The sequence below is a fragment of the Lampris incognitus genome, chromosome 20 (genome assembly GCF_029633865.1).
Source record: "Lampris incognitus isolate fLamInc1 chromosome 20, fLamInc1.hap2, whole genome shotgun sequence".
NCBI classification, from domain to species: Eukaryota; Metazoa; Chordata; class Actinopteri; order Lampriformes; family Lampridae; genus Lampris; species Lampris incognitus.
In genome coordinates, this window is record NC_079230.1 from 1320827 (window position 1) to 1345054 (window position 24228).

Here is a 24228-nt window from a genome sequence, read left to right on the forward strand (position 1 = left end):
GCGTGTTATCTGTTTTATTTTCTTTAAAAAGAAAAGAAAAAAGGGAAGATGTGTTGATATGACAAGTACATGCAGCATCAGTTCATGATGTTATACCGCTGCACCAGTAGGTGGCAGTAGCGTAGGGTTGTCGTGCCATCCTAGTTTTATATGTGGAAAGAGCGACGAATAAAACACTCTGAATCAAGACTCCGGTGTGCAGGCCTCGTCAATACGCTGGGCACATTGTCAGCTCTGTGTTGCAGAGTTCTGATGACGCCTGGTTTGTGTTCCAGAGGGTGGTGTGAGTCGAAGAGTAGATATTGGTCTGTGTGTGTAGGTTTCCTGTAAACCCCAATGTGGAGGCTCCTGTCTTCCTGGGGTCTCCGAGAAACTCAGGAGAATTTTTAACAAACACCGCATCCCGGTGTACTTCAACCCCAGCAACACACTCCCACAAAGACTGGTTCATCCCAAAGACCGTGTACCACACACCCGGAAAAGCAGTCTGGTGTATGCTGTACAATGCAATGAGGACTGCACTGACCTATACATAGGAGAAACCAAACAACCACTACACAACCGGATGGCCCAACACAGAAGGCCAAACTCCTCAGGACAAGACCCAGCAGTCTATCTACACCTAAAGGAGGAGACACACTCCTTCCAGGACAGCAACGTACACATTTTGGACAGGGAAGATAGATGGTTAGAAAGAGGGGTGAAGGAAGCCATCTATGTGAAACTGGAAAAACCATCCCTCAACAGAGGAGGAGGTCTGCGACACCACCTATCTCCCACTTACAATGCCGTCCTTTCATCTCCACCCAGGAGACTCAAGAAGCCTAGCCTCCAAGAACAACAGTCGCTCACTAACGGCTCCAACCACTCTCATGGCCGCTGAACAAGGAAGTCGAAACTAACACCCCCAACCACCGTCGCTGCTAAACATCGGATCACAAAGAGCCACACATATCAATAGCTCTGATAACGACTCCTAGAGGATAAATGCTGAGTCTCATCAGCAGCCAGTCAGACCAGCTTGGTCTAGTCAGAAAGGCAGGAACTGAGGAAGCCTCTTGGATGGGAGGCGAAACGTCTTCACGGATATAGACCAAGTCCACTTGCACTCGATCCACCTCCTTTGGAGAACCATGACGACCTGGATGAATGAGAACATTCACAGACATTTACGTCATCTGACGAAAGGCGCCGCAGCGGTAAGGCGACGTTTGGATTACGTAACAACGTCTTTGCTGCAAAGTTGTTAGGAAGACTACGTTTCCTACAACTCCCCGCTGTGGCGGAAGCCCATTAAGGGAGGGGTGCAATGGGGGAGGGGAAGGACTCTGCGTGTCGAGTATTTAGCTGCCCACAGCGCACGTTGGCGTGGCGGATGTAACACGGTTACGGAGGAAGCGCCACCTTACGGCTGGGGAGCAGACAGCAGCCGGAACTCCTGCAGGCTGCCGGAATGAACTCGGACGGCAACGTACGAAGCCGTGATCAGCTGACATATCACGTGTCTTCACCTGGCTCGTGCAACGGAAACGTTTCTAGCAAACGACATCGTTCTGTCCAACTTTGTGTTTAGTTCAGGCACTGTGCAGGCCAGCTATCTGGACGGAAGGCGGGACACCGTGCGGCTTGCCAGACGTACTAGGAACCTGATTGGTCGAGATGAGGAGGTAGGACCTCAGCACGAGACACGACTGGTCCGTTCCGCGGCGATCGCGCTGCTGGCGTGGCCCAGGCCATAGAGAGGGAGAGAGAGAGAGAGAGAGAGAGCGAGCGGCCGGGCTGACGGAGGGAGGGAGGCGCAGCACACACTCCCAGGGAGGCTAGAGCCGCTCCAACTACTGACCCACACACACACACACACACACAGACACACACACACAGCAGCACGGTGTCATGGGCAGCCGGTGCTTCGGAGCGTGTCGAGTAGTTTAGGTATGACGTTCTTTATTTGGCCCCCCGCGCCACTTCCTGTTCAGGCAGCGCGTGTTAGCCGGAGGTGCTAACGGCTTGACGTCGACTTGTTTGTTCCATGTCTGTTTTCTCTTCTAGAGCCCCGGCAGGGAGGAGGGACCACAGACAAGCTAAGGCGGCGGGGAGGGCGGCTTTGTGTGTGTGTTAGAGTCCGGATAAAGGGGGGGCGGGTCTATGTAAATTGACAAACTTCGTCTGCAGACGGGTAGGGAGGGTGGAGAGGGGGATGGAGCACACACGTCTATCTATTTCTGTCCGTCTCTAAACACTGTGTGTGCAGCACAGGCTACAAAACACCCCCCCCCACACACACACACACATACACACACATACATACACACACACCGTGACAAGGAGCCCTGGATCTGGTGCCGCTCGTTCTCAGAACCTGCCCCACACTGAACAGACCAGACCACATGAGTCGGAAGAGTAAGTACCATGCTGCAGGTCTTCAGCTTTAAGACGGTATTGCTGCCTGATTGAGCCGGGTCCACTTCAAATGACACGTTTCCAGTCCGGGTGACCGCTGTCATTGCGGACGAGAGATTACGTCAGTCAGGCGTGTGGGAGGAAGGTTGTTTGATGATGACAGCAGCAGTAGAAACGCATGTTTGAATGTGTGTCTACTTACATAAAGTGTCATTACATCGAACCTGAGGTGGACCCGCTGGCTATGGCAGGCACCCTTTGCAGTGATGTCATTGGTCCCTCCCAGCTGATCCCCAGTGCATGTGTGTGTGTGGGGGGGGGGCTCATGACATCACATCTGGGGCTGTCTGAACATGAACACGGATGTGGATTTGAAGAGTTTGAAATGGCACCCAGAGCATGCCTTGCTTCTGTAATATCACCAGGGCTTTGGAAAAGACTCGTACTATTTTTATGAGAAAATACAGGAGTTTTACTTGAATAGCTCCGTCTGGAAAGGACCAAACATTACAGAATGATGGGGGGGGGGTGTAGGAGAAATTGTGAAAAGTGAGCTGTGGCTTTTTTCATCATTCGCACGGGAAGGCCAACAGGAAACGGATGATCCGCTGTGGCGACCCCTAACGGGAACAGCCGGAAGTACTAGTAGTAGTACGACAAGAGGATAAAGCCAGACAGACCACGCGGATCGACGGCCGACAGTATGGATGCGCGGCCCGGCTCTGACGTCATCCGAATCCGCATGTACGCAGCGTTACTCCTCAGTCAGTGGCATATGTGAGCGACATGACGTGTTAACATGTGACCGCACCACGACTGAGTTACCGGCTTTGTGGCCGTCATACATACGACCCCGGACTTGACTCTTCCCACACGGAACTTTTCGGCCCTTCCTTTCTGTCGGGCTTAATTCTCGTTGTCTGAGTTCCTCTCGCTTCTGCTTTGCCTCCATTGCTGGCTGCGCTAGACAAATGGACGCCGCGGCGAGAGACTAGTATGCCAATTGGTGCCGGACGAAAAATGAAGCTTAATACATGTTCACTTTTTAGAGGATGTAGTCAGCTTTTGCTCAGTAATGGCTATTATTTCACCCAGCCGCTATTAATGCGGGCGTCCATCGTTATGCCTCGGCCCAGCCGCGGTGCCACGCGAGAAGCAGACGGACGCGTCAGTGCGTCGCTACGCCGAACAGCGAGGAATGGCCGACCTCCTAGCATGACCTCGGAGAACCTTAAATCACACACACACACCTCCCTCTCTCTCTCTCTCGGCAAACCACTCGTGGGAAATGAGTGGAGCGTAACCGAGCACATTTCCGCCCGCTGCGGGATTCGATCTGGCGTGTACTGCGTCACAAGGCGACATCGCTAACCGCTCGACTAGAGGGGGCCGGGCCGGCCGACTCCCGACCCCGACCCCCCGGCAACTGGCCAGTGAGTCTTTTTGTGGGTCACAGCAGTAAACCCTTTCGGTGTTTACTGTTAAAGTAATCCGATGTTCGTTTTGTTAGCTGTTACTTCCGCGTAACTCAAGCACTACATTCACTATGGTCGTTCTGCCCGCCTTCAACCCCCTTTTAGGGCTTTCCGTCACTTTCCACACTGTCGCAACCCGCGTACCATTCCATCTGCCCCTTTAACCTCTGTCCCCCTCACCACACTGCAACTGCTCAGCATTTCAGCAACAGTGAAGCATATTCTGGCTCACTACAAACCATTAAGTAACCTGAACTAGAACATTACACTTCTGTTACTGAGTTTTACTCTGCCAATTAGGCTACTTTTACCTTTCTTACTTTTCTGTCTAGTAAGTAAATAGGCATTTGTTTACAGCTTGTTGCCGGAACTCGTTTTCCACATTACAGGGACAATAAGGAACCATTCATTCGTTTACAGTTTTCTCTAGAACCTTTTCTTTCACATTACATAACCAGGAACTTACAGTATTTCAACTTTTTTTTTCACAAGTCCAGCCTCTTGGCTGGATAACTGGCTCTGCCGGACCTGGTCCGTATCAGTCCATCAGTGTCTTTGGGTTTACTCCCGCTCAGGACAGGAGGACCATTCTTTGGCCTTGCTGGGATGTCCGGCGGCTGGTCTGGGGTGGTAAGTATGGGTGTAGTGTCTGGCACCGGTGATCCTGCAGTTGGCACCACCTGGAGGTGACACCTGTTGCGGCGGAGTGTAGCTCCCTGCTCTGTCTCAGTGAGGTGAGACCTCGGTGTGACTCCCTCATTGGTAACCACTGCAGGTGTAAGCCAGGACTTTTGGTTGTCCAGCTTAGTGAGGACATAGTCCCCTGGCTACAAGGAAGGTAGGCATCTCACCCTGGGATGTTGGTTGTAGTAATGCGCTTTTCTTTTTCCGCAGCATCCTTGGGCTTGAAGCGCTGCCTACTTAGCCACTTGGGTAGCAGGCTGCTTATCTAGGGTAGGCAGGGTCATTCGGATCTTCCAGCCCATTAAGAGTTCTGCAGGGCTAGCACCTGTGCTGTTGCATGGAGTGGATCTATAGCACATGATTGCTAGAAGAGGGTCTTTTTGTTTAAAGATCCTCTTCGCTGTTTGCATAGCCCTTTCAGCGTACCCGTTTCCCTGGGGATGGTGGCGGAGTGGTTGGCACGGTCGCCTCACAGCAAGAAGGTCCTGGGTTCGAGCCCTGGGGTAGTCCAACTTTGGTGGGTCGTCCCGGGTCGTCCTCTGTGTGGCGTTTGCATGTTCTCCCTGTGTCTGCGTGGGTTTCCTCTGGGGACTCCGGTTTCCTCCGACAGTCAAAAGACATGTAGGTCAGGTGAATTAGCCGTACTAAATTGTCCCTAGGTGTGTGTGTGTGCCCCCCCTATGATAGCCTGGCGGCCTGTCCAGTGTGTCTCCCCGCCTGCCGCCCAATGACTGCTGGAATAGGCTCCAGTATTCCCGTGACCCTGAGAGCAGGATAAGCAGTTCAGATAATGGATGGATGGTGTGGGTTGGAGGTTATGTGTTGGAAGTCAAGCTTCTGAGCTAATTCTTTTAATTCCACACTAGTGAACTGTGGCCCGTTGTCACTAACTACCTCCTCTGCTATTCCATACCGGGCAAACGTAACCTTTAACTTTGTTACCACTAGAGCGCTGGTGGTTGTGGGTAGGTGCAGTATTTCTATATATCATGAGTAGTAATCTGCAATGACCGGGTAACTCTGCTTATTGTGTTCACACAAGTCTATTCCTATTCTTTTCCGAGGTCTGTCTGGAAGGGGTGTGGAGATTAGTGGGTCTGTGGACTGAACACTTCTCAGTTCCTGGCATGACGGGCAAGACGAGACCTTGTTTTTGATTTGGGATGATATCCCGGGCCACCATACCGAGGTCTTTGCTCAATCCCTGCATTTAGTCAAGTCCTGATGGCCATAATGTATTCAGTCTAATATGTCTGCCCTCAACGTTTCCGAAATGACTATTCTGTTACCCTTTGTCACCAACCCGTTGTGTACTGACAGTTCAATTCTCATGGGGAAAAACTCTCTTAACAGAGAGTTTCGTTTGGTTTGTTTTACATATGTGTTCTGGTCATCCAGACTGCATGTACCTGATTAGGGCTTGTAGCTTGTCATCTGCTGCTGTGGATGGATGCTGGATGCGACATAGCACTCTACATCCATGTGTGTGTCTTGGCAGGTGTCTCTTGGGGGGCCCCTGGACAGGGACTCCGCCACAACCATGGTCTTGCCGGGTGCATACTCCGCTGTGGGGTTAAACCTCATCAGCACCATTAGCAACCTCTGGCAGTGGATGAGTACTTTGTCCAGATCCTTGGAGTTCATCAGTGAGACTAGGGGTTTGTGATCTGTTATCAACTTGAATCCCTTTAAGCCATACAGATATTTTCCAAACCTTTCACAGGCCTAGACACTCGCCAAACACTCTCTCAATCTGAGCATACATGCTTTCTGCGTCGCTCAGACGTTGGGAGCAGTATGCAATGGGTTTCCAGTCTTTGCTGTGGAGTTGCATCAGCACATCACCAACCCCGTGGCTGCTTGCATCTGCAGAGACTGCCGTGGGCTTGTGGACATCGTAATATGTCAGGTTAGTTGAGGTGGTGAGGAGTACTTTGATCTGTTGGAATGCTGACTGTTGCGCTGGGCCCCAAGTCCACACAGACTTGGATTTCAGCAGTTCATACAGCGGTTGGCCCACAATGGCCAGGTTAGGGGTGTATTTCCCCAAGTACTTCACCATGCCTAGGACCCTCTTGAGCTCCTGAACATTCTCGGGTGGGGAGAACTCATTAATGGCTGACACTTTGGCTGGGTCAGGCTGCACACCATCTGCATCGATCTCGTGCCCCAGAAAGTGCAGCTTTCCCTGTCTCAGTGCACACTGTTCAGCATTCAGTTTCAGCCCAGCAGACTCCAGCATCTCCATGACCCTCTGTAGGCGCTGGTCGTGCTCTGCCATGTCCCTCCGTGAACGATGCTGTCATCCATGTACACAGCCATCCCCTGCAGGCCTTCCAGTGTTTCTACCATTTTCCTCTGGAACATTTCTGGGGTACTGCGAATGCCAAAAGAGAGCCATTTAAAGCAATATCTAGCAAATGAGTGATAAAGGTTGTTCGTCTTTGACTGTCTTTGTTGAGTGGTATTTGCCAGAACCCTGCTGCTGCGTCCAATGACGAGAATACAGTTGACCTGCTCAGTTCAGCTGTGACCTGTGACCTCCTCTGTCATTGGCAGGATGAATCTCTCCCTGTTAACGGCTTTGCTTAGTCTTTTAAGGTCTACGCAGATACACACCATGCCTGACTGGTTTGGGGCTGGCACCATGGGGGTGCACCACTCTGTGGGCTCACTCACCTTCTCAATGATGCCATTGGCCTCCATCCTTTCCAGCTCCTCCTTGACTGGCATCATGAGAGGGATGGGGACCCTGCGTGCGGTGTGGACTGCGTAAGGTTGTGCATCCTCCCTTAGCACTATTTTTACTGGCTGTCTTGAGCAGGCCGAACTCTCCGGTGCTGTGAACCGCATAAACTCTGTTCACTAGGCCCATGGCCTGTGTTACTGGTTAGCCGAGTAAATTGCTCACGCTCTCTCCTCTGACAACATAGACCTCAAATGTATAGTTGCCTTTGTGCACCGTGTGTGCTGTGAATTGGCCTACACAATTCGACCAGCCACCTGGGTCACACAGTACAGTCTTAGCCTGGCGTAACTTTCTCTCTGGTTTTAGTGTTTTGAGGGTCCCGTCGCTCATGACACACACGTCGGCCCCAGTGTCTATTTTGAATATGACAGGTGTGCTACCTATGTCCAGTTGTACAGTCCACTGCTTGTTGCTGGAGAGTGTGCTATTAACTGAGCCCAGAAAGTAAGATGCATCCCCTTCACCCTCTGTGACTTCACTCACCAGTTTGCTTTTGCACATCCTTTCCCAGTGTCCTGTTTTCTTGCACCTGTGGCATGTGGACTTGGCTGCGGGGCATTTATCTTGCTTCTTCTGCATTGCTTTACCACATCTACCGCACGTTTTGCCGCTGTCATTGTCTTTGAAGCCCCTCTCCCTGTCTTTTTTTTCTGCCATTCTGTGTGCTTTGTGTGCCGCTGCGCTACCTCCTATATGGCGCATGCCCCCTCACCTTGCTGGCTAACCTGGGCTTTCACCTCCTCCAGCTGACGCGCTCCCTGCACCGTCATCTCCAGGGTGAGGTTCAGGATGAGTCGTAGATTGCGAGACAGTTCCTTATCCTGGATTCGTACCACGACTCAGTCCTTAATGTGTTCCTCACGTTTAGCTCCTACGTCACAGTGCTCCGAAAGCTGATAAAGCGCTGAATACATGTCTCCACTCTCTCCGCTGCACGCAGCACCCGCTGGTAAAAACGGGCTCTCTGGTGTTACGCTTCGGCATGAAGTAGGCGTCAAAGTTCACCATAACCCCCCACCCCCATAGTCCGTGTCCTCACCTTCCTCAAAAGTGAACGGACTCAATATATTTTCTGCCTCGCTACCTAACGCATAGATAAGAGTGCTTACTTGCAGGCTTCCATCCTCTTTATCTAGCTTTGGAGTGGTCCGATAGCGCGGCAAGCGTTTCTTCCAGTCCGCCCACTCCGCTGGTTTTTCGAAGCAGAAATTCTCCGGTGGATTAAACTTCGGCCTTTTCTTTCCACCACTTCTGACTCCATGTAATAAACCCTTTTGGTGTTTATTGTTAAAACAATCCAGTGGCCAGTCTTAGGATGCTCGTTTTGTTAACTTTCACTGTATTGCCCAAATTCCATCAGCATGTCTCCTGCCCCACTAGGGGACAACACACCCTGGACCATCTCTATACAAACATGAAGGACTCATACAAAGCTACTCCCTGTCCCCACCTGGGGCATTCTGACCACCTCTGCCTGTTCCTGGTCCCAGCCTACAAACCCCTAATAAAACGGATCAAACCAGCAGTAGGGGTCCGCAGTGGTGTAGCGGTCTAAGCATCGGCTGTGTGTCGGTGCAGTTGCCCACTGGGGACCGGGGTTCGCGCCCCGGTCTCGTCAGATCCGACTATGGCCGGACTCGATGAAGCAGCAATAACTGGTAACGCCGTCTCCGGGAGGGGGCGGAGTCGGCTTGTGTTCGTCACATGAATGCGTCTGTGTGTCTGTGTGTGTGTGTGGGTGTGTGTGGGGAAAAGCAGCGGTTCGGCCTGGATTCACCTTGTCACGGAAGTGGCGAGGCGTCTCCTTCCAGACTGCCGGCCGGAGAGATGCAGTTGGCGAACGCATGCAGTACGAGGGTGGGAGTTTGAACTAAAATAGGGATCGACTGGCCACTAAATTGGGAGAAAAAGGGAAAAATCAGAAATAAATTTTAAAAAAAAACTCACTTCGCGTAAGTCAAGCACTACAGTCACATAGGTTGATGCTAGATCCAACGGGGTGTAGGCACGGAAGTAGACGTGATTGGTTGTTGCGTCGGCCAGTAGACAGCACAGAACCTCGAAGCGCACTGACTGCCAGACCGACAGACAGACAGAGCAGCAGTTAGGGCGAATTAAGTTAACGTTCGTTAGCTAGCAATAGCAATAGCGGTAGGGTTACGGTTAGGGTTACAGTACGATCTGGCAATGTTAAGGTCAGTTGTAAGCTAGCTAGCTAAATGTTTCAGTGCGCATCGTTTGTTTCAAGTCAGTGCGCTTCAAGGTTCCGACGCAACAGCCAATCACGGCTACTTCCGTGCCTACACCCCGTTGGATCTAGCATCAACCATTCAGGTATCGTTCTGCTCACCTTCAACCCCCTTTACGGTTATCTCGCTCTGCTTTACGGCACTTACAACACTGCCGCAACCAAGCATACAATTACAATGAGAACCGTGCAAGTTTTCCTTTTTGTATCAAGAAGCAAAAAAGTTGTAGCATGAGGTGCTTTAGTTCATTTACCTTACTTCCCATCACACGTCCTGCAGTATTTCTAAAACAGGATATGAGGGCAGGACAACATGCAGGGATGAATGTGATTTGATGGGACAATGCAAAACATTCGGTGATATTATTGGTTGCAATGTTTCTCGCCACCTGCTCGGACTTGGTGACACAATCACAAAGATTTGGGTGTTTTAGAGGGTTAAGCTGATTACATTTTTGTTGTAAAAAAAACGGATATTTGGGGGATTTTTGTGTTCAAAGTTGTTGAGTAGGTGCATGATATAGGGAAATTAACCGACAAGGTAAAAAAGAACAAATTTTCATGACGATGTTGTCTTTAAATGTCTGCTAAATAAATGCTATGCATTAGCTGTACAGGAAAGGGGATGATGACATCATAGATTCTATCTCTGGGCCCAGGAGCTAGTGATCTTAGTGAATGATGTATAATAAACACTGTATTAGTTATTAGTCATTAATAATGTATAATTTTCATTGGTTATAAAAGGTTTTGTTTTGATGTGAAACTGTTGTTTTGTGGCAGAACAGTTTTCAGAAGCTCCTCCTCTCGCTGGTGAGTTTAGTACCATTGGCTGCTGAGCCAGGAGCCACACCCCATCAGAGGAAGATGATCAAGATGTCATTGGACAAAGAACCCGCCCTCCCTTGTGATAGGACGTTACAGGAAGTGCCAATCAAAGTTAGTCCAGTCCTCCCAGCAAGCGTTTCCCTATCAGATCAGCCTAAACGTGCTAAGACACATCCCCTGCGCCAAAAAAATGGGATTCGGCCTTCAGCCAACGATCAAGCCCCGCCAACTGCTCCCACTCAGCGAATTGCAAAGCGACGGTACTCCATGGGCGTCGGCTTCAAGGGACTGGCCAAGCGTCGTCGTCGTGTCAACAGTGATAGCCTATCAGAGCCTGTCTTGCCAACAAATTTCTTGTTGGGTGGAAATATCTTCGACCCACTGAATCTTAACTCCCTATTGGACGAGGAGGTCAACAGGTACACGCACACACACACACACACACACACACACACACACACACACACACACGTTATCGGTTCCACATATGCACTTTAAGCTCTGCTCTTCTCATTCTCTTCTCTCTCCTCGCTCTCTTTCCTCTCTAGAGCAACCAACCAGGAAACCCCCAAGTCTTCGCCCCTGCCGGTGCGAGGAGGAGATCCTGTGGAGATCCTGGTGCCTCGTGACATCACAGATCCTCTCAACCTGAAGGGAGGTGGTGAGGAGGCAGGGGCAGGAAGGCTGCTCTTATCCCCCCAGAAGAGCAGAAGGCGACATAGGAATAGACACCATGGGGGGGCTGCTGGGGCAGAGGTGGGGGAGAGAGGGAAGACAGAAGGAGGAGGAGAGAGGGAGGTGAACCCGGCTCAGCTGTTCTCCTCTAAAGGACCAACAGGTAGGAATGAATTCATTTCCACCCTCGCATCCTCCACCTGACTCTGTCCATCTGTCTGTCAATTAGGGTGAGTCGATTAACATATACATTAGACTTGGCGATGGGCTAAATCCACTGCTGATGGATTATTTTTGTGGTTGATTTGAAGTCTTTTTTTTCTTGGTTATTTAAATTTCTGACTCTTCAAACATTCAAGGCGCCGAGTGCGAGTCGAACAAGTCACAGACACGAGCCCTGCTAACCGAGACGTGGTCATCTCCACACAGTTAGTGTGCTGACGTGGATCACGTGACAGCCGAGCCAGTCGGCTCTGCTGTTCCCGTTTCTTCCCTCGTGTGAATGCTGCAGTGGACAGCGTGGTCCACTTGCTGTTCCTCTGCTGATGACACACAGACATTTCTGCCAGAGGCTCTCATCAGAACCGGCACCTCCGCCTGCCTCTGCCGCCGATCCAGAAGGAACAGAACACATATGCAGCGTGGGTGGTCCTTTCCACGCGTGTGTCTGTGTGGCTGTAATTCTGAGGCTACTCTTGGTGACAGACATTGTTTGGTCTTAGGCACCAGGTAGCCATAAGGACTGTTTACGGTTCTTTGGACCATGTGTGGATGCCAGAGGATAAGTACAAGGCAGATTTGTTTTGAAAACTGAACATTCATTTGGTCAATACAAAAAAACATGCATAGGATTATTTTTTCGTCACATAATGAAAAAAAAATCAAATGAATCTGTCAATTTTCTGCTGCATTCGAAGTCTTAAATCTGAAAAAATTGATTTTTTTTCCCTGAGCTCCCCCAGTCCTGCCTCCTAAACACATCAGCTATCTCTGATTGAAGGGCTGGCGATGGCCGAAAATGTTGATAATCACCCAACCCTACTGTCAGTCAATCTATCTATCAATCCATTTGTTCTTCTGTCCATCGATCTGTCATCCATCCATCAGTCCATACATCCATCTGTCAATCCATCCATCATCTCTCAATCTATCTGACTATCCATCTGTCTGTCAATATGCCCATCTGTCCATTTATCGTCCATCTGTCAGTAGCGTCAACACCAATGATAACTGTTAATTACCACCTTTCACAACTAGAGGGGATTGCTCACCTTCCTTGGTTATTGCAAATCCTTACCTGGCATATTTGTAATGACTCGTAGTTTGGAAACGTTTCTGCTGTCGTGAGACTGGAGCTGACCTGAAATTGGATTATAATCAGAATCAGAATCGTTTTTATTGGCCAAGTATGTTTGAAAATACAAGGCTTTTGACTCCGGTTTAGTGGCTCTCAATGCACAGAGTAACAACATGGCAATCTTCAGGAATACATACAAGGAGTGACTATGTAGAGGTGAAACAGTTTCTGGTGACTGTAAACAGGATAAAAATAACGCAAAGAAGGGAAGTCTGGGAAGATGGTAGCGCAAACTCACCTTTGCGGCGGCCTCACCCAGTACCGACTATGCAGTGTCTTTGTCGACGTCTGCGTCTAAGTTTGTGTCATTGTTTGAAGTTTTTATTTTGATCATCGATTTTGTTTAATGGCTGGGAGAGCTGGCGCTGGGTCAGCAGGTAGAGCTTGGTCTGCTGCGTCCTGTGGGCCCAGGGACCATGGCCCTGCCCGAAGCTGCACCCGAGAGGAAACACCAAGGGCGGTCTGACAGGACGCGGACGTGAGGCAGGCTAAGCTAACTGCTAGCCCATGCAGACCGGCAGTTTCAATAACACCGAGCGTGGTCCGGCGGCGGTCTCACCTAACGTTGACTGTGCAGGGTTTTTGTCTGCGTCCACGTTTATGTTGTCGTGTGGAGTGCGGGGAGGTGTGTGTTGAAGGTGTATGGCTGGGAGAGCTGGCGTTGGATCAACTGGGGGAGCCTGGTCTGCTGTGTCCGGTGGGCCCAAGGACCACGGCCACGGCCTGGAGCCGTACCAGGGATGGAAATTAGCACCCGCTACACGCCAAATGGGGTGGGTTTGCGTATTGGCGGGTGAATTTGCTCAACCTACCAGCCACGGTGGCGGGTAAAGAAAAGTAGCAATTTGTGACGTACTGAATCACGAATCTGCCTTATTTCCCCCCCTATGACCCGCCCTACTCTGCCTCTGATTGGCTAGTACTTGTTGTCATCGTTGGTTAGCCAATCAGAGGCAGAGTATAGGGACGCTTGTCTTGCGAGTCTGCTAATTCACACAGACACTTTCGAGGACGAGGAGACAAGCCAGACAATGTTCTGTTCAGTATGTCGTCAACACGCTTCGGATGCCAACAAGGAAGCTAACAGTTTCATTATTGGGACTAAAAACCTAAAATTGGAAGCCATAAAAGACCATGAATCATCCAAATGCCACATCCATGTGATAAAGATAGTACAGGGGAAATCGACCCCAAGGGTTCCGCTGCCATGAAGGCACTAAACAGCCTGAACACATCCCAGTTGGGGAGAAGACGAGCCTACTGTTTAGAAATGCCCACGCCATCGCCAGAAAAGGTAGCCCATTTACACATTACGTGTGGCAATGCAAGTAAGTCGTAATTTAAAAAAAAAATCTATTCACTAACGTTAGATGAAGTGTTGAATTAAGGTCAGAATATAGCTGTCATGTAACGTCATTAGCTAGCTAACGTTACGCGTAGTTAGCAAGTAAATCGTCATTTACTAACATTAGATGAAGTGTTGAATGAAGACCCATAATACTGACACAATCCCCTCTACTTGTTACAGTCTTGGTTTATGTCATAGTAAAGGGAATTTTGGTGGCGCTGATACACCGGTTATTTTTTGACAAATATGTTAAATGTTTTAAAGGTAGTGTACACAATTTTGAAAACCATAGAAGAGTAAACTAGATTTTGAAAACAGTATTTTAAGGGTTTAAATATTTAAAATAGCCTATTGCTTGAATGTTGTAGATCTTGTTTTATTATTTTTCACATGCAGTTACACACTGCCGGTTAAAACAAGAAAGTGGCTGGTAAAAAAATTGAGTGGCTGGTAGATTTTTGAATCCACCAGCCACAGTGGCAGGTGGACCAAAAAGTTAATTTCCACCCCTGAGCTGTACCCAAAGAGGAAACACAGAGGGTGGTCTGACAGGATGTGGAAGCGGGGCAGGCTAAGTTAACTGCTAGCCCATGCAGACCGACAGTTCCAACAGTCATCCTGGCTGGCGTTCGTTCTCTGGACAGTGGGATTTTTGGACCGTGTTGTTAACTGTTTGTGTTTATTTGCTTTGTTCTCTCTGTTATTGTATGTTTTTGGTGGTGTTGGTTTTGGGAAGTTTTGGATGTGTTTTTGTGCTGCACTGCTGTGGGCTGGGGGAAACAAAATTTTGTTTCTTTGGTGTACGCAAGTTCATGAAATGAAACGACAATAAATTGTTCTTTATTCCTGAAGAGTGCAAGGAATGCTGAGGTGCATATTAAACGGTAAAAAAAATGTTCCGTTATATACATATAGAAGGTTAGTTTAATTTTGTGTACAGTATACACTCTGTTCATATATGCAGTAGTGAGTGAAATGTATTGTACAGCACAGTGGGTATTATAGTGTTCCAGGATTATTGCACAGTGTCACAGTGAGTTAACTGTTCATAAGTGTGATGGCGAGGGGAAAGAAACTGTTTATGTGTCTGGTGGTTTTGGTGTACAGTGTTTTATAGCACCTACCAGAATAGAGAAGTTGGAACAGGTTGAGTCAAGAGTGTGAGGGGTCTGCAGTGATTTTTTTTCCCCTGACGCTGGAGGTGTACAGGTCCTGGATGGTGGGCAGGTCCGCACCAGTTCTGCAGACCTGACTGTCCATTGTAGTCTGTTCCTGTCCCGTTTGGTGACCAATCCAAACCAGACAGTAATGGAAGTGCAGAGAACAGACTCGATGACAGCAGTGTAAAACTGGATCAGCAGCTCCTGAGGCAGGTTGAATTTCCTGAGCTGGCGCAGAAAGTACATCCTCTGCTAGGCCTTTTTGATGACTGTGTTGATGTTGAACGCCCACTTCAGGTCCTGGGAGATTGTAGAACCCAGAAACCAGAAAGAATCCACAGCCGACAGTGCTACTGAGTATGGTGAGGGGATGCAGTTACTGGGGGGCTCCTCCTGAAGTCCACTGTCATCTTCACAGGTTTGAGCATGTTCAGCTCTAGGTTTTTGTTACCACACCACAGGGCCAGCTGTTCGACCTCCCGTCTGTATGCAGACTCATCTCCATCTCGGCTGAGGCCGATGACTGTTGTCGTCTGCAAATTTCAGGAATTGAACAGATGGTTCTCCTGAGGTGCAGTCGTTGGTGAAGAGGGAGAGGAGCAGTGGGGAGAGCACACATCCCTGAGGGGCACCAGTACTGACTGTTCGGGTGGTGGATGTGATTTTCCCCAGCCTCACCTGCTGCTTCCTGTCAGGAAGTTTGTAATCCACTGACAGGTAGAGTCGGGCACAGTGAGCTGGGTGAGTTTGGTGAGTAGGACTTCTGGGATGAAGATGTTGAACGCTGAGCTGAAGTCCATGAACAGGATTCTTGCATACGTCCCTGGGAAGTCAAGGTGTTGCAGGATGTAGTGTAGTTCCATGTTGACTGTTTGCCATGTAGTTAAACTGCAGGGGGCCTGTGGTTTCCTTCAGGTGGGTCAATACCATGGTTTCTGTTAGCCGGTAAATACCGGGTTTTGACCGATAAAATTTCTGAAAAACCGGAAAAATAAAAACTTGCCGGTCAAAATGTCTGGTAGGCATGCACATAAAAAAAATGTAGCCTTGATATAACGTTGGCTATCCCTGACCCTGACGTTTCTGTTTTGACAGTGAAACAGCACATTAACAGCCTGCAGTGCTCTTTTCCGCCACAGGGGTCCGCTCTTTAATTGTCGATGCTACCACCTTATTCCTGGCCAAACAATGCGCGTCGCCATGACACCGCTGTCCGGTTTTGTACTTCAGTCCGCAGCGGCACTGGATGGAAATATCTGGGATGGCTTGTAGTTTTACACATTCAAATAATTCACGGAAAGGTTGAGTATGTGGTCGCTTTCATTCTACGGACAAACAGCCAATGAAAAGCACAACGATGAGCCACACCTCCACTTACTACAGCGCGCCTGCAGAACAGTGACGTCAGCGGTAAGCCCTGTGGAGGACACCGGGTCCACGTTAGGGTTCCAGTTACCGCTGTCAGAGGTCTCAGGGCTGAAAGACGGTGTCTAATGTATCCTAAACACTGTCAAAGTAAACCTTTCTATCAGCTCTACATTATGACATATTTACACAAACAAGCCATTGATTGCAGAAGTTGTCAACGGAATTTTTTGAAGTTATGCAAGTGAACGTGAACAGATATTACAGGAGACGGTCATTTGCTAGCGCCCGCTAGCTAGCACGGCTAATTAGCCGCACGGCTAGCACGGCTAAGGTTATTAGCCTTGCTAGCGCCCGCTAGCTAGCACGGCTAGCACGGCTGAGGTTATTAGCCTTGGCATTGCACAGATAGTTCGATGTAAACAATCCAAATGGAAATCGATAAACAAAAATCACAGCCGTTATTGATTCGCTATGAATCACGGGATATCTCCAATCCTTGACTTACAGTAGCATTAGCAAGCAGTTAGCTAGCTATGGCAAAACAGTGGAACATAAGTGAGGTTTTCCTCAAAGACGGAAGCAAGTCTAGTGGTAGCACTAAGTGTTTTTTTTTCTTTATTGAACAAAACGTATAAACAAGAAAATATTACATCACAATAGGACAAAAAGTAGTTACAAAAATATAAATTATTTCACAATTAGAATTTACATATCCATAAAAAAAGAAAAGAAAAGACAAAATAAAAAAGCTCGAGATACAGGATTTAGGTTAAATATATTCTTCACATAGTCTTCTGGTTTTGCTGGCTTTAGGATTCATACATTCTTTTAAAGATCCTAAATGGGACGAAAGAAGTGCTTTGAATACACTAATGTTTGGACGCTGGTGTGCAAATTTGGTACAATGAATATGAAATTTAGCAAATATTAATAGAAGGTTGATAATATACATTTTTTTCTGAACGTATTTCCTCATTTTGTTATAGACCAAATAAAACATGTTGGATGTCCAGTTTACAAGAAGAGTCAATTTTGTTATTTATGAGATTTTTTTTTCAAGCAATATATTTATTGAATTTTGTTTGCAAATTACATCAAAACAAGTAATAGCACAGTGCAGCAAACATTTTCACCCTACCCCCCCCCCATAACCCTGTCCCTATAACAAGTAATACAATTCAAAGCAGGGTTAAAGAAGATAATAAAGATAAAAATTCAATTAATAAAAATAATAAAATAAAATAATAATAACAATAATTTCTTTCACAGACTGATTAGAGGGTGTGGTTTTTTTCCAGTTGCTTTTACGCATATAAACAGTCAGATAGAGTTGTTCTACTCCCCCAGAGCTTGTTCTTGATTAAGCAAGTTACCAACATTAGTATTACGTCTTAGGAAGTACAGAAACAATCCCCAGATTTTATCAAAAACACTTTGTTTACGTCTAACAATATACATTATCTTTTCCATTGACATGTTTGAGGCCATTTCTTTAACCCACATACCAATTCTTGGTCCATCAACACTTTTCCAATTAAGAGCAATTACACGTTTTGCTTGTAATATACACATATCTATAAATCTGAACTCATTGCTATGTAAATGTGGGGTGGTAGGATATAAACCAAGAATAAAAAGCTTTGGACTCAATGGTAATTTCTTTGACAAAATTTGATCAATCATATCAACAACATCTTGCCAGGTTTTCACTTCCACACATTCCCATATACAGTGAAACAGCGTCCCCCTTGCCTCACTACACTTAATACAGGTATCAGGAATATTGTCATTAAACTTGTGCAATTTAACAGGAGTTATATATGTACGCATCAGCCATTTATACTGTAGAAGCTTTAGGTTGCTGCCAACTATCTGTCTCTGGGCCTCTTTACATGCCTCACTCCATTCTTCTAAAGATATTTCCTCCTCTATATCTCCCTCCCATAATCTCAGTTTTGTCTCTGATGATTCATCAGATCCAGATACAAATAAGTCATACATAGTTGAAATTAAACCTTTATCATAACAGTGTTTTGTGACTGCAACTTCTAATATAGAAATGGTAGGAATGTCTAATGAATGGCTTTGACAGGATGATATAAAACTCCTTAGCTGATATTTGAAAAAATGATTCCTTGGAATGTCATACTTGGTAGATATTTCCTCAAAGGACATGAATACTTCATCCTCCTCCCTGTACATGTCTGGCACTTTCCTTAACCCCTTTTCAGCCCATAATTTAAATCCCCTATCATTTTGCCCTGGTTTGAAATTGGCATTACCCCAAATAGGACTGAAGCGTGACCGGGACATATTTATATTCAAATACTTACAAGCATCGAACCAAACATCAATCATATTCAATATTATAGGGTTGTCTGTATTTTTCTTCAGATATTTACGGTCTGCTGAATACAAATACAGGTGCAATGGTAAGCCTGGTTTAACAGAGCAGGCTTCCAGATCAATCCAAGCTGGGGGACTTCCAGATGAGAAGTAAAACATGATCGACCTTAATTGTGCTGCCCAGTAATACCATTGGATATTTGGACATTTCAGGCCTCCTCGATCATATGGTAGATAAAGTAAAGATAGACGTAATCTAGGACGTTTATTTTGCCAAATAAAATTGGTAAACAGTTTCTTGATTTTCGTGAACAAAGATGAAGGAGGGGGTAGGGGGATATTCTGGAACAAATAAAGAAATTTGGGAAGTATATTCATCTTTAGGATATTAATCCTGCCGATCATTGAAATAGGTAAGGATGTCCAACGCTCTATCGAAGCAATACTAGCGTCCAGGATGGGCTCATAATTTGACTGAGCAATCTTATTCACCTCAGGGACAATTTTTATTCCCAGATATGTAAATGTGTCTGTTGGGTTGAAGGTAGAAGCATAAACAAGACCAATCTTCCTCTCTGTTTCATTCAGTAACATTATAGATGATTTGGAGTAATTAACTTTATAACCAGATATTTTCCCAAATGATTCAATAAGGCTTAGGAGCGCTGGGATAGATCTATGCAGATTTTTAAGCATTAATATCACATCATCGGCGAAGAGTGCTACCCTGTGCTCCAGATGTCCCTCTCGAATTCCATAAATATCGCTGTGTGTTCTCACCGCTATAGCAAATGGTTCTATCGCTAGGATAAAAAGTAAAGGCGATAAAGGGCTCCCTTGAGGGCAACTTCTACAAATGTTAAAAGGTTTAGAAACCTTACTATTCGTCAAAACTTCTGCAGTAAGCCCTGTACAAAGCAATCTTACCCATTTGATAAATGTATCCCCAAGGCGAAATCGTGTTAACACTTCAAACAGATAAGGCCATTCAACACGGTCGAAGGCCTTCTCTGCATCAAGTGAAAGTAAGGCCGTGTCAGGCGCCTCCCTCTGACTGTATAAAATATTGAGCACTCGTCTAACGTTATGAAAACCCTGTCTCCCTTGAATGAATCCGTTCTGGTCTTCTCCCACTACTCTAGGTAGAAGATCCTCCAATCTTCTTGCAAGAATTTTACAGAGTATTTTTGTATCAGAATTTAGGAGACTAATTGGATGCATATTTTCACATTTTGTATTTGGTTTCCCCGGTTTTGGGAGTAAAGTGATTAGGGCGCCCCTCATAGATGTAGGGAGAAGACCATTCTCAAAGGATTCCTGAAACATCTCCAAGAGGGGTGGTATTAATTTGGTTTGAAATTTTTTATAAATGTCTATAGGGATGCCATCTGGACCCGCTGATTTTCCAGCCTGCATACACCCAATTGCTTCTGCAATTTCCAATGCAGTTACATCTTGATCTAATACTCTACTTTCCTCTTCCGAAATTTTAGGAATATTAAGATTGTCTAGGAATTGTGTTTGCGTGTCCAGATTAGGAGAGCACTCAGAGCTGTATAATTTCCTGTAGAAGTCTCTAAAGGCTTCATTAATCTCTGTCGGGTCCACTATAGTTCTACCACTTGGGACTTCAATACAATTAATAGACCTTTCTGTTTGTTGTTGTTTAATGCGCCATGCTAGAAGTTTTCCGGACTTTTCCCCCTGATCATAGTAGGACTGTTGAGTCTCATTGAATCAGCAGCCGCTTTATTAGCTGCCAGTTCATTGTACTGTGCTCTAAGCAGTAGCAGTCTCGTATGAACATCTGTAGGTATATTTCTATTATTATATATTTCTGTTTCCAGTTTTTTAATTTCCTCATCTAATGTCTTCATTTCAAGTCGTGTAGCCTTTTTCTTGGAACTAGTGAAGGAAATGATTTGGCCCCTGATAAAGGCTTTGAAAGCCTCCCACCTTGTGCTAGCAGAAGTCTGGGACTTGTTACATTCAAAATACAGGTCAATCTGCTTATCTAAGAAATCTATGAATGTAGGATCCGCAAGCCACCCGGGTTGAAAACGCCATCTCGGGGGGTCGCACACTAAGTTATTATCTTCATAGGTCAAGGATACTGCAGCGTGGTCAGACAGAACTATACTACTATAATGACATTCATCTATTTTGGAGACAAGTAGCGCTGAAACCAAAAAGTAGTGTATGCGTGAGTGAGTTCTATGAGTACCGTAATAGCAGGAATATTCTACTGCGTTCGGTTTACCATGCCTCCAAACATCAAACAGATTCAATTCCTTCATAAAATGGTGTATCGTCTTTCTGGACTTACTGTGGGTATCATCTAAACCAGTTGACCTGTCTTTTGAAGGATCTAACGTACAGTTAAAGTCGCCAGCTATTATGTATTTCCCAGGATGATTTGAAGCAGTCAAAAACAGACTATTATAGAATTTAGAGTCATCTTCATTGGGGCCGTAAACATTTATCAAAGTTAAGGTTTCAGATAATAACCTACCCTGGACTATAATATACCTCCCTGCAGGGTCCTTAACTACATGCTGTACCCGTAATGGAACCGATTTATGAATTAGTATCATAACCCCTCTAGCATGAGTGGTGTAAGGAGCAGACAACACTTGACCCTGCCATCGTCTTGCTATTTTGGGAACGTCCTCATCCACCATGTGTGTTTCTTGTAAAACAACAATTTTTGATTTCAAGGATTTTATCCTGCTCATTACCTGCTTCACTTTTGTGAGTTTGATCAAACCCCTACAATTCCACGAAGTAAATTTTACCTTGCAACTCTCTGACATTGATTCCGGTATGTTATATTAGGAACCGTAGTGAAGAAGTACTTTGACAAACCACACCCACTGATGAAAGAATAAATAATAAAATGAAACCACAAAAACCCACCCTCAACCCCATACGAACCTAAAGTCCAGGAACTCTGGACATCCCCTCCCATCCCACGTTTAACTTCCGCTAAAACGAGTTTCTCTAACTTTTCTTTTCTTCTCGCTCTAGCTCGCTATCTTACTTTTTCTAAATACTAATCACACATAACATCATTAATGAACTGTTCAACGCCAACAACATGTAGGCATATATAACATTAACCATCCGAGCACATACACCAACCTGGAACCCGTGCATGCAGACTGGAAGACGAGGAGAGGGAAAAGTCTGTAGCCTGGTCACAAGAGTCCGCGATGCATTGGGCCTTCCGTCCTCCGACAGGCGCACAAACCGATGATGACTCTCTCTGTCCCTTAGGCCTAGGCCTACTGGGATGTGCCCATGTCATTTCGGCTGGTGCTTGGACATTGTCTCTCATTCAGGGTTAAGTGCATTCCACAAAAGCTGAATAGTCTAGCTATAAACCAGACTCCGTCCTGTCCAGGTAGAAAAATAAAGCCTAAACAAAAACAAAATGGCGACAGCCCGAACACGTAGCTACATCTTTGGTGTAAGTGGAAATAAAATAAAATAAAGTGAGCTTAATAGCCTACTGCATCAGTCCTTATCCGAGGGATTGAATAAACCGCTCCACTTCTGCTGGGGTTTGAAAGGTGTGGGGTCTCTCGTCGTGTGTTACCAGGAGCCGGGCTGGAAAGATGATTCTGTGCTTGTGGATCCCCCGGTCTCTCAGCTTCTTCCGGACCTGGTCGTAGTCGCGCTGCATCTTGTGCACCCCAGCAGAGAGGTCCATGTGAAAACGGACCGGCGTGTTCTTGTAAAGGACCTGTCCCTTGGTTTTGGCTGCCTTTAGGACTCGCTCCCTGTCCTTAAAGTTCATGAACCTCATGATCAATGTCCTTGGACGACCCGTGCGAGAGTCTACCGGAGCGCCGATTCTATGAGCCCGCTCCACTACCAAGCCCTCCCGCGGATCCATGTTCAGAGCCTCCGGCACCACTTCTCCAAAAATGCAGGTGCATGCTGGCCCTCTTCTCTCTCCGGTAGGCCCACCAACCTTACGTTATGTCGCCGACTCCTGCATTCCAAGTCCTCCACTTTGTCAGTCAGGCTTGTGACGGTGCTCTCCAGCGTGCTAACTCGGGGTGTTAGCTTCTTAACGTCGTCCTCCACCTTGTCAGTCAGGCTTTTGACGGTGCTCTCCAGCGTGCTAACTCGGGGTGTTAGCTTCTTAACGTCGTCCTCCACGTCAGAAATCCGTTGCTCGGCCTGTTCCATGCGGCCCGTGCATTCCTGTATTTGTTTCTTTACATCCGCAATTGTCGCTTGCACTCCATCAATTTTCTTGTAAAGTCCACTTTTCAAAGACTGTGTGGCTTTCATGATATCTAGGTTGCTATTCTTATCTGTGTCTAACATTTCGTCATCTTCTTCCTCGTGGTCGTCTCCTTCGTTAGCCATATTTTCAACCTGCATGGCGTCGCTAACCTTCTCGGCCTCTTCCTCGTGTCGCGATTTCCTTTTCTCCTTCTCTTTTTCTCTCTTTGCCTTTTCTTTCGGGTTTTTCCCTGACATTTTAGTTCTGGGTACTCTTATACACGTATTGCGTGACTTTAGACAAGATTCGGATTAGTATTGTAGGATTAATTTACACGGTAGCTGCAGAGCTTGAGATGTGCGACCCCCTAGTCCCTCGCCATAACCGGAAGTCCATCCTTTATGAGATTATTTAGATCAATCCAAAAAACATGAGAGTAAGTACAATCCCAAAATAAATGACATATGGTTTCATCCACATTGCCACAAAAGGAACAGAGTGTGTAAGTATTAATCTTGTATTTTACAAGAAGGGACTTGACTGGGTAACATCTGTGAAGCAGTTTAAATGTAACTTCTCGTACCTTATTTGTAATACAATATTTTTGTGATAAAATCCAAGTGTTCCTCCAATCTATGTCATTATAAATATTATTCCAGTAGAAAACGGCTGCAGGTTTAGAAACAATGTCTCTCCGAATAATATTTCTAATGCATTGATTAGTGGCTTTATCACTTAATAAAGGACACAAGTTACAATATATATGTCATCAGGAGTTAAACCTGGAATAGTACAACTTTTACCTTTAGGAGCAGACAACAATAACCTTCTAACTCCATTTGGTATTGCATCAAATACAATAGAATATTCTCTTGGTGTAACAGGGAAACCATATACAGAAAGAAATTCTTCATAAGTGGAAAGCTGACCATTGTCATTCAGTAATTGAAAAGTAAAATTTTACTATCAACCCATCTCTTAATATATAAAGATTTGTTCTTAAACCTAATATCTTGATTGTTCCAAATGAAATATTTATGGGGAGAAAAATTGTGAGTACATCATTGACCAGGATAACAAAAGTTGACTATGAAAGTTGGACATTTTTATCGGTAATTTATAAATATTGTAATTGCACCTTAGGAGAAAATGCATTCCTCCAAGTGAATTAAATATATGGGCAGTAATAAAATTCCAGACTGAGTTGGGATTTTTTAAGAAAAGTTTGATCCATTTGACTTTAAAAGAAGAGTTTAAGGAGGTGAAGTCTAAAGAATTAATCCCACCAGAACATAACTTATTTGTCATGACATTCTTCTTAATATAATGTATTCTTTTTTTTCCAGATAAATT

The 24228-nt window shown here is 46.2% G+C and overlaps 1 protein-coding gene across 5 annotated transcripts in view; it reads left to right on the forward strand.

Annotated features, from left to right (window-relative positions):
- Positions 1-1389: 1389 nt before the first annotated feature.
- The window catches only part of mepceb (methylphosphate capping enzyme b), a 58632-nt gene continuing 35793 nt past the window's right edge, over positions 1390-24228 (forward strand). For 2 of the 5 annotated variants that reach the window (XM_056300436.1, XM_056300437.1), the window contains exons 1-3: positions 1390-1667; positions 10345-10803; positions 10933-11222. In XM_056300436.1, the coding sequence (XP_056156411.1) occupies positions 1660-1667; positions 10345-10803; positions 10933-11222 (757 nt within the window). In that variant the 5' untranslated portion in view covers positions 1390-1659. Of the gene's footprint in view, positions 1668-1778; positions 2401-10339; positions 10804-10932; positions 11223-24228 lie in introns of those variants that run through there. The other 3 variants (XM_056300440.1, XM_056300439.1, XM_056300441.1) reach the window with 3 other exon arrangements.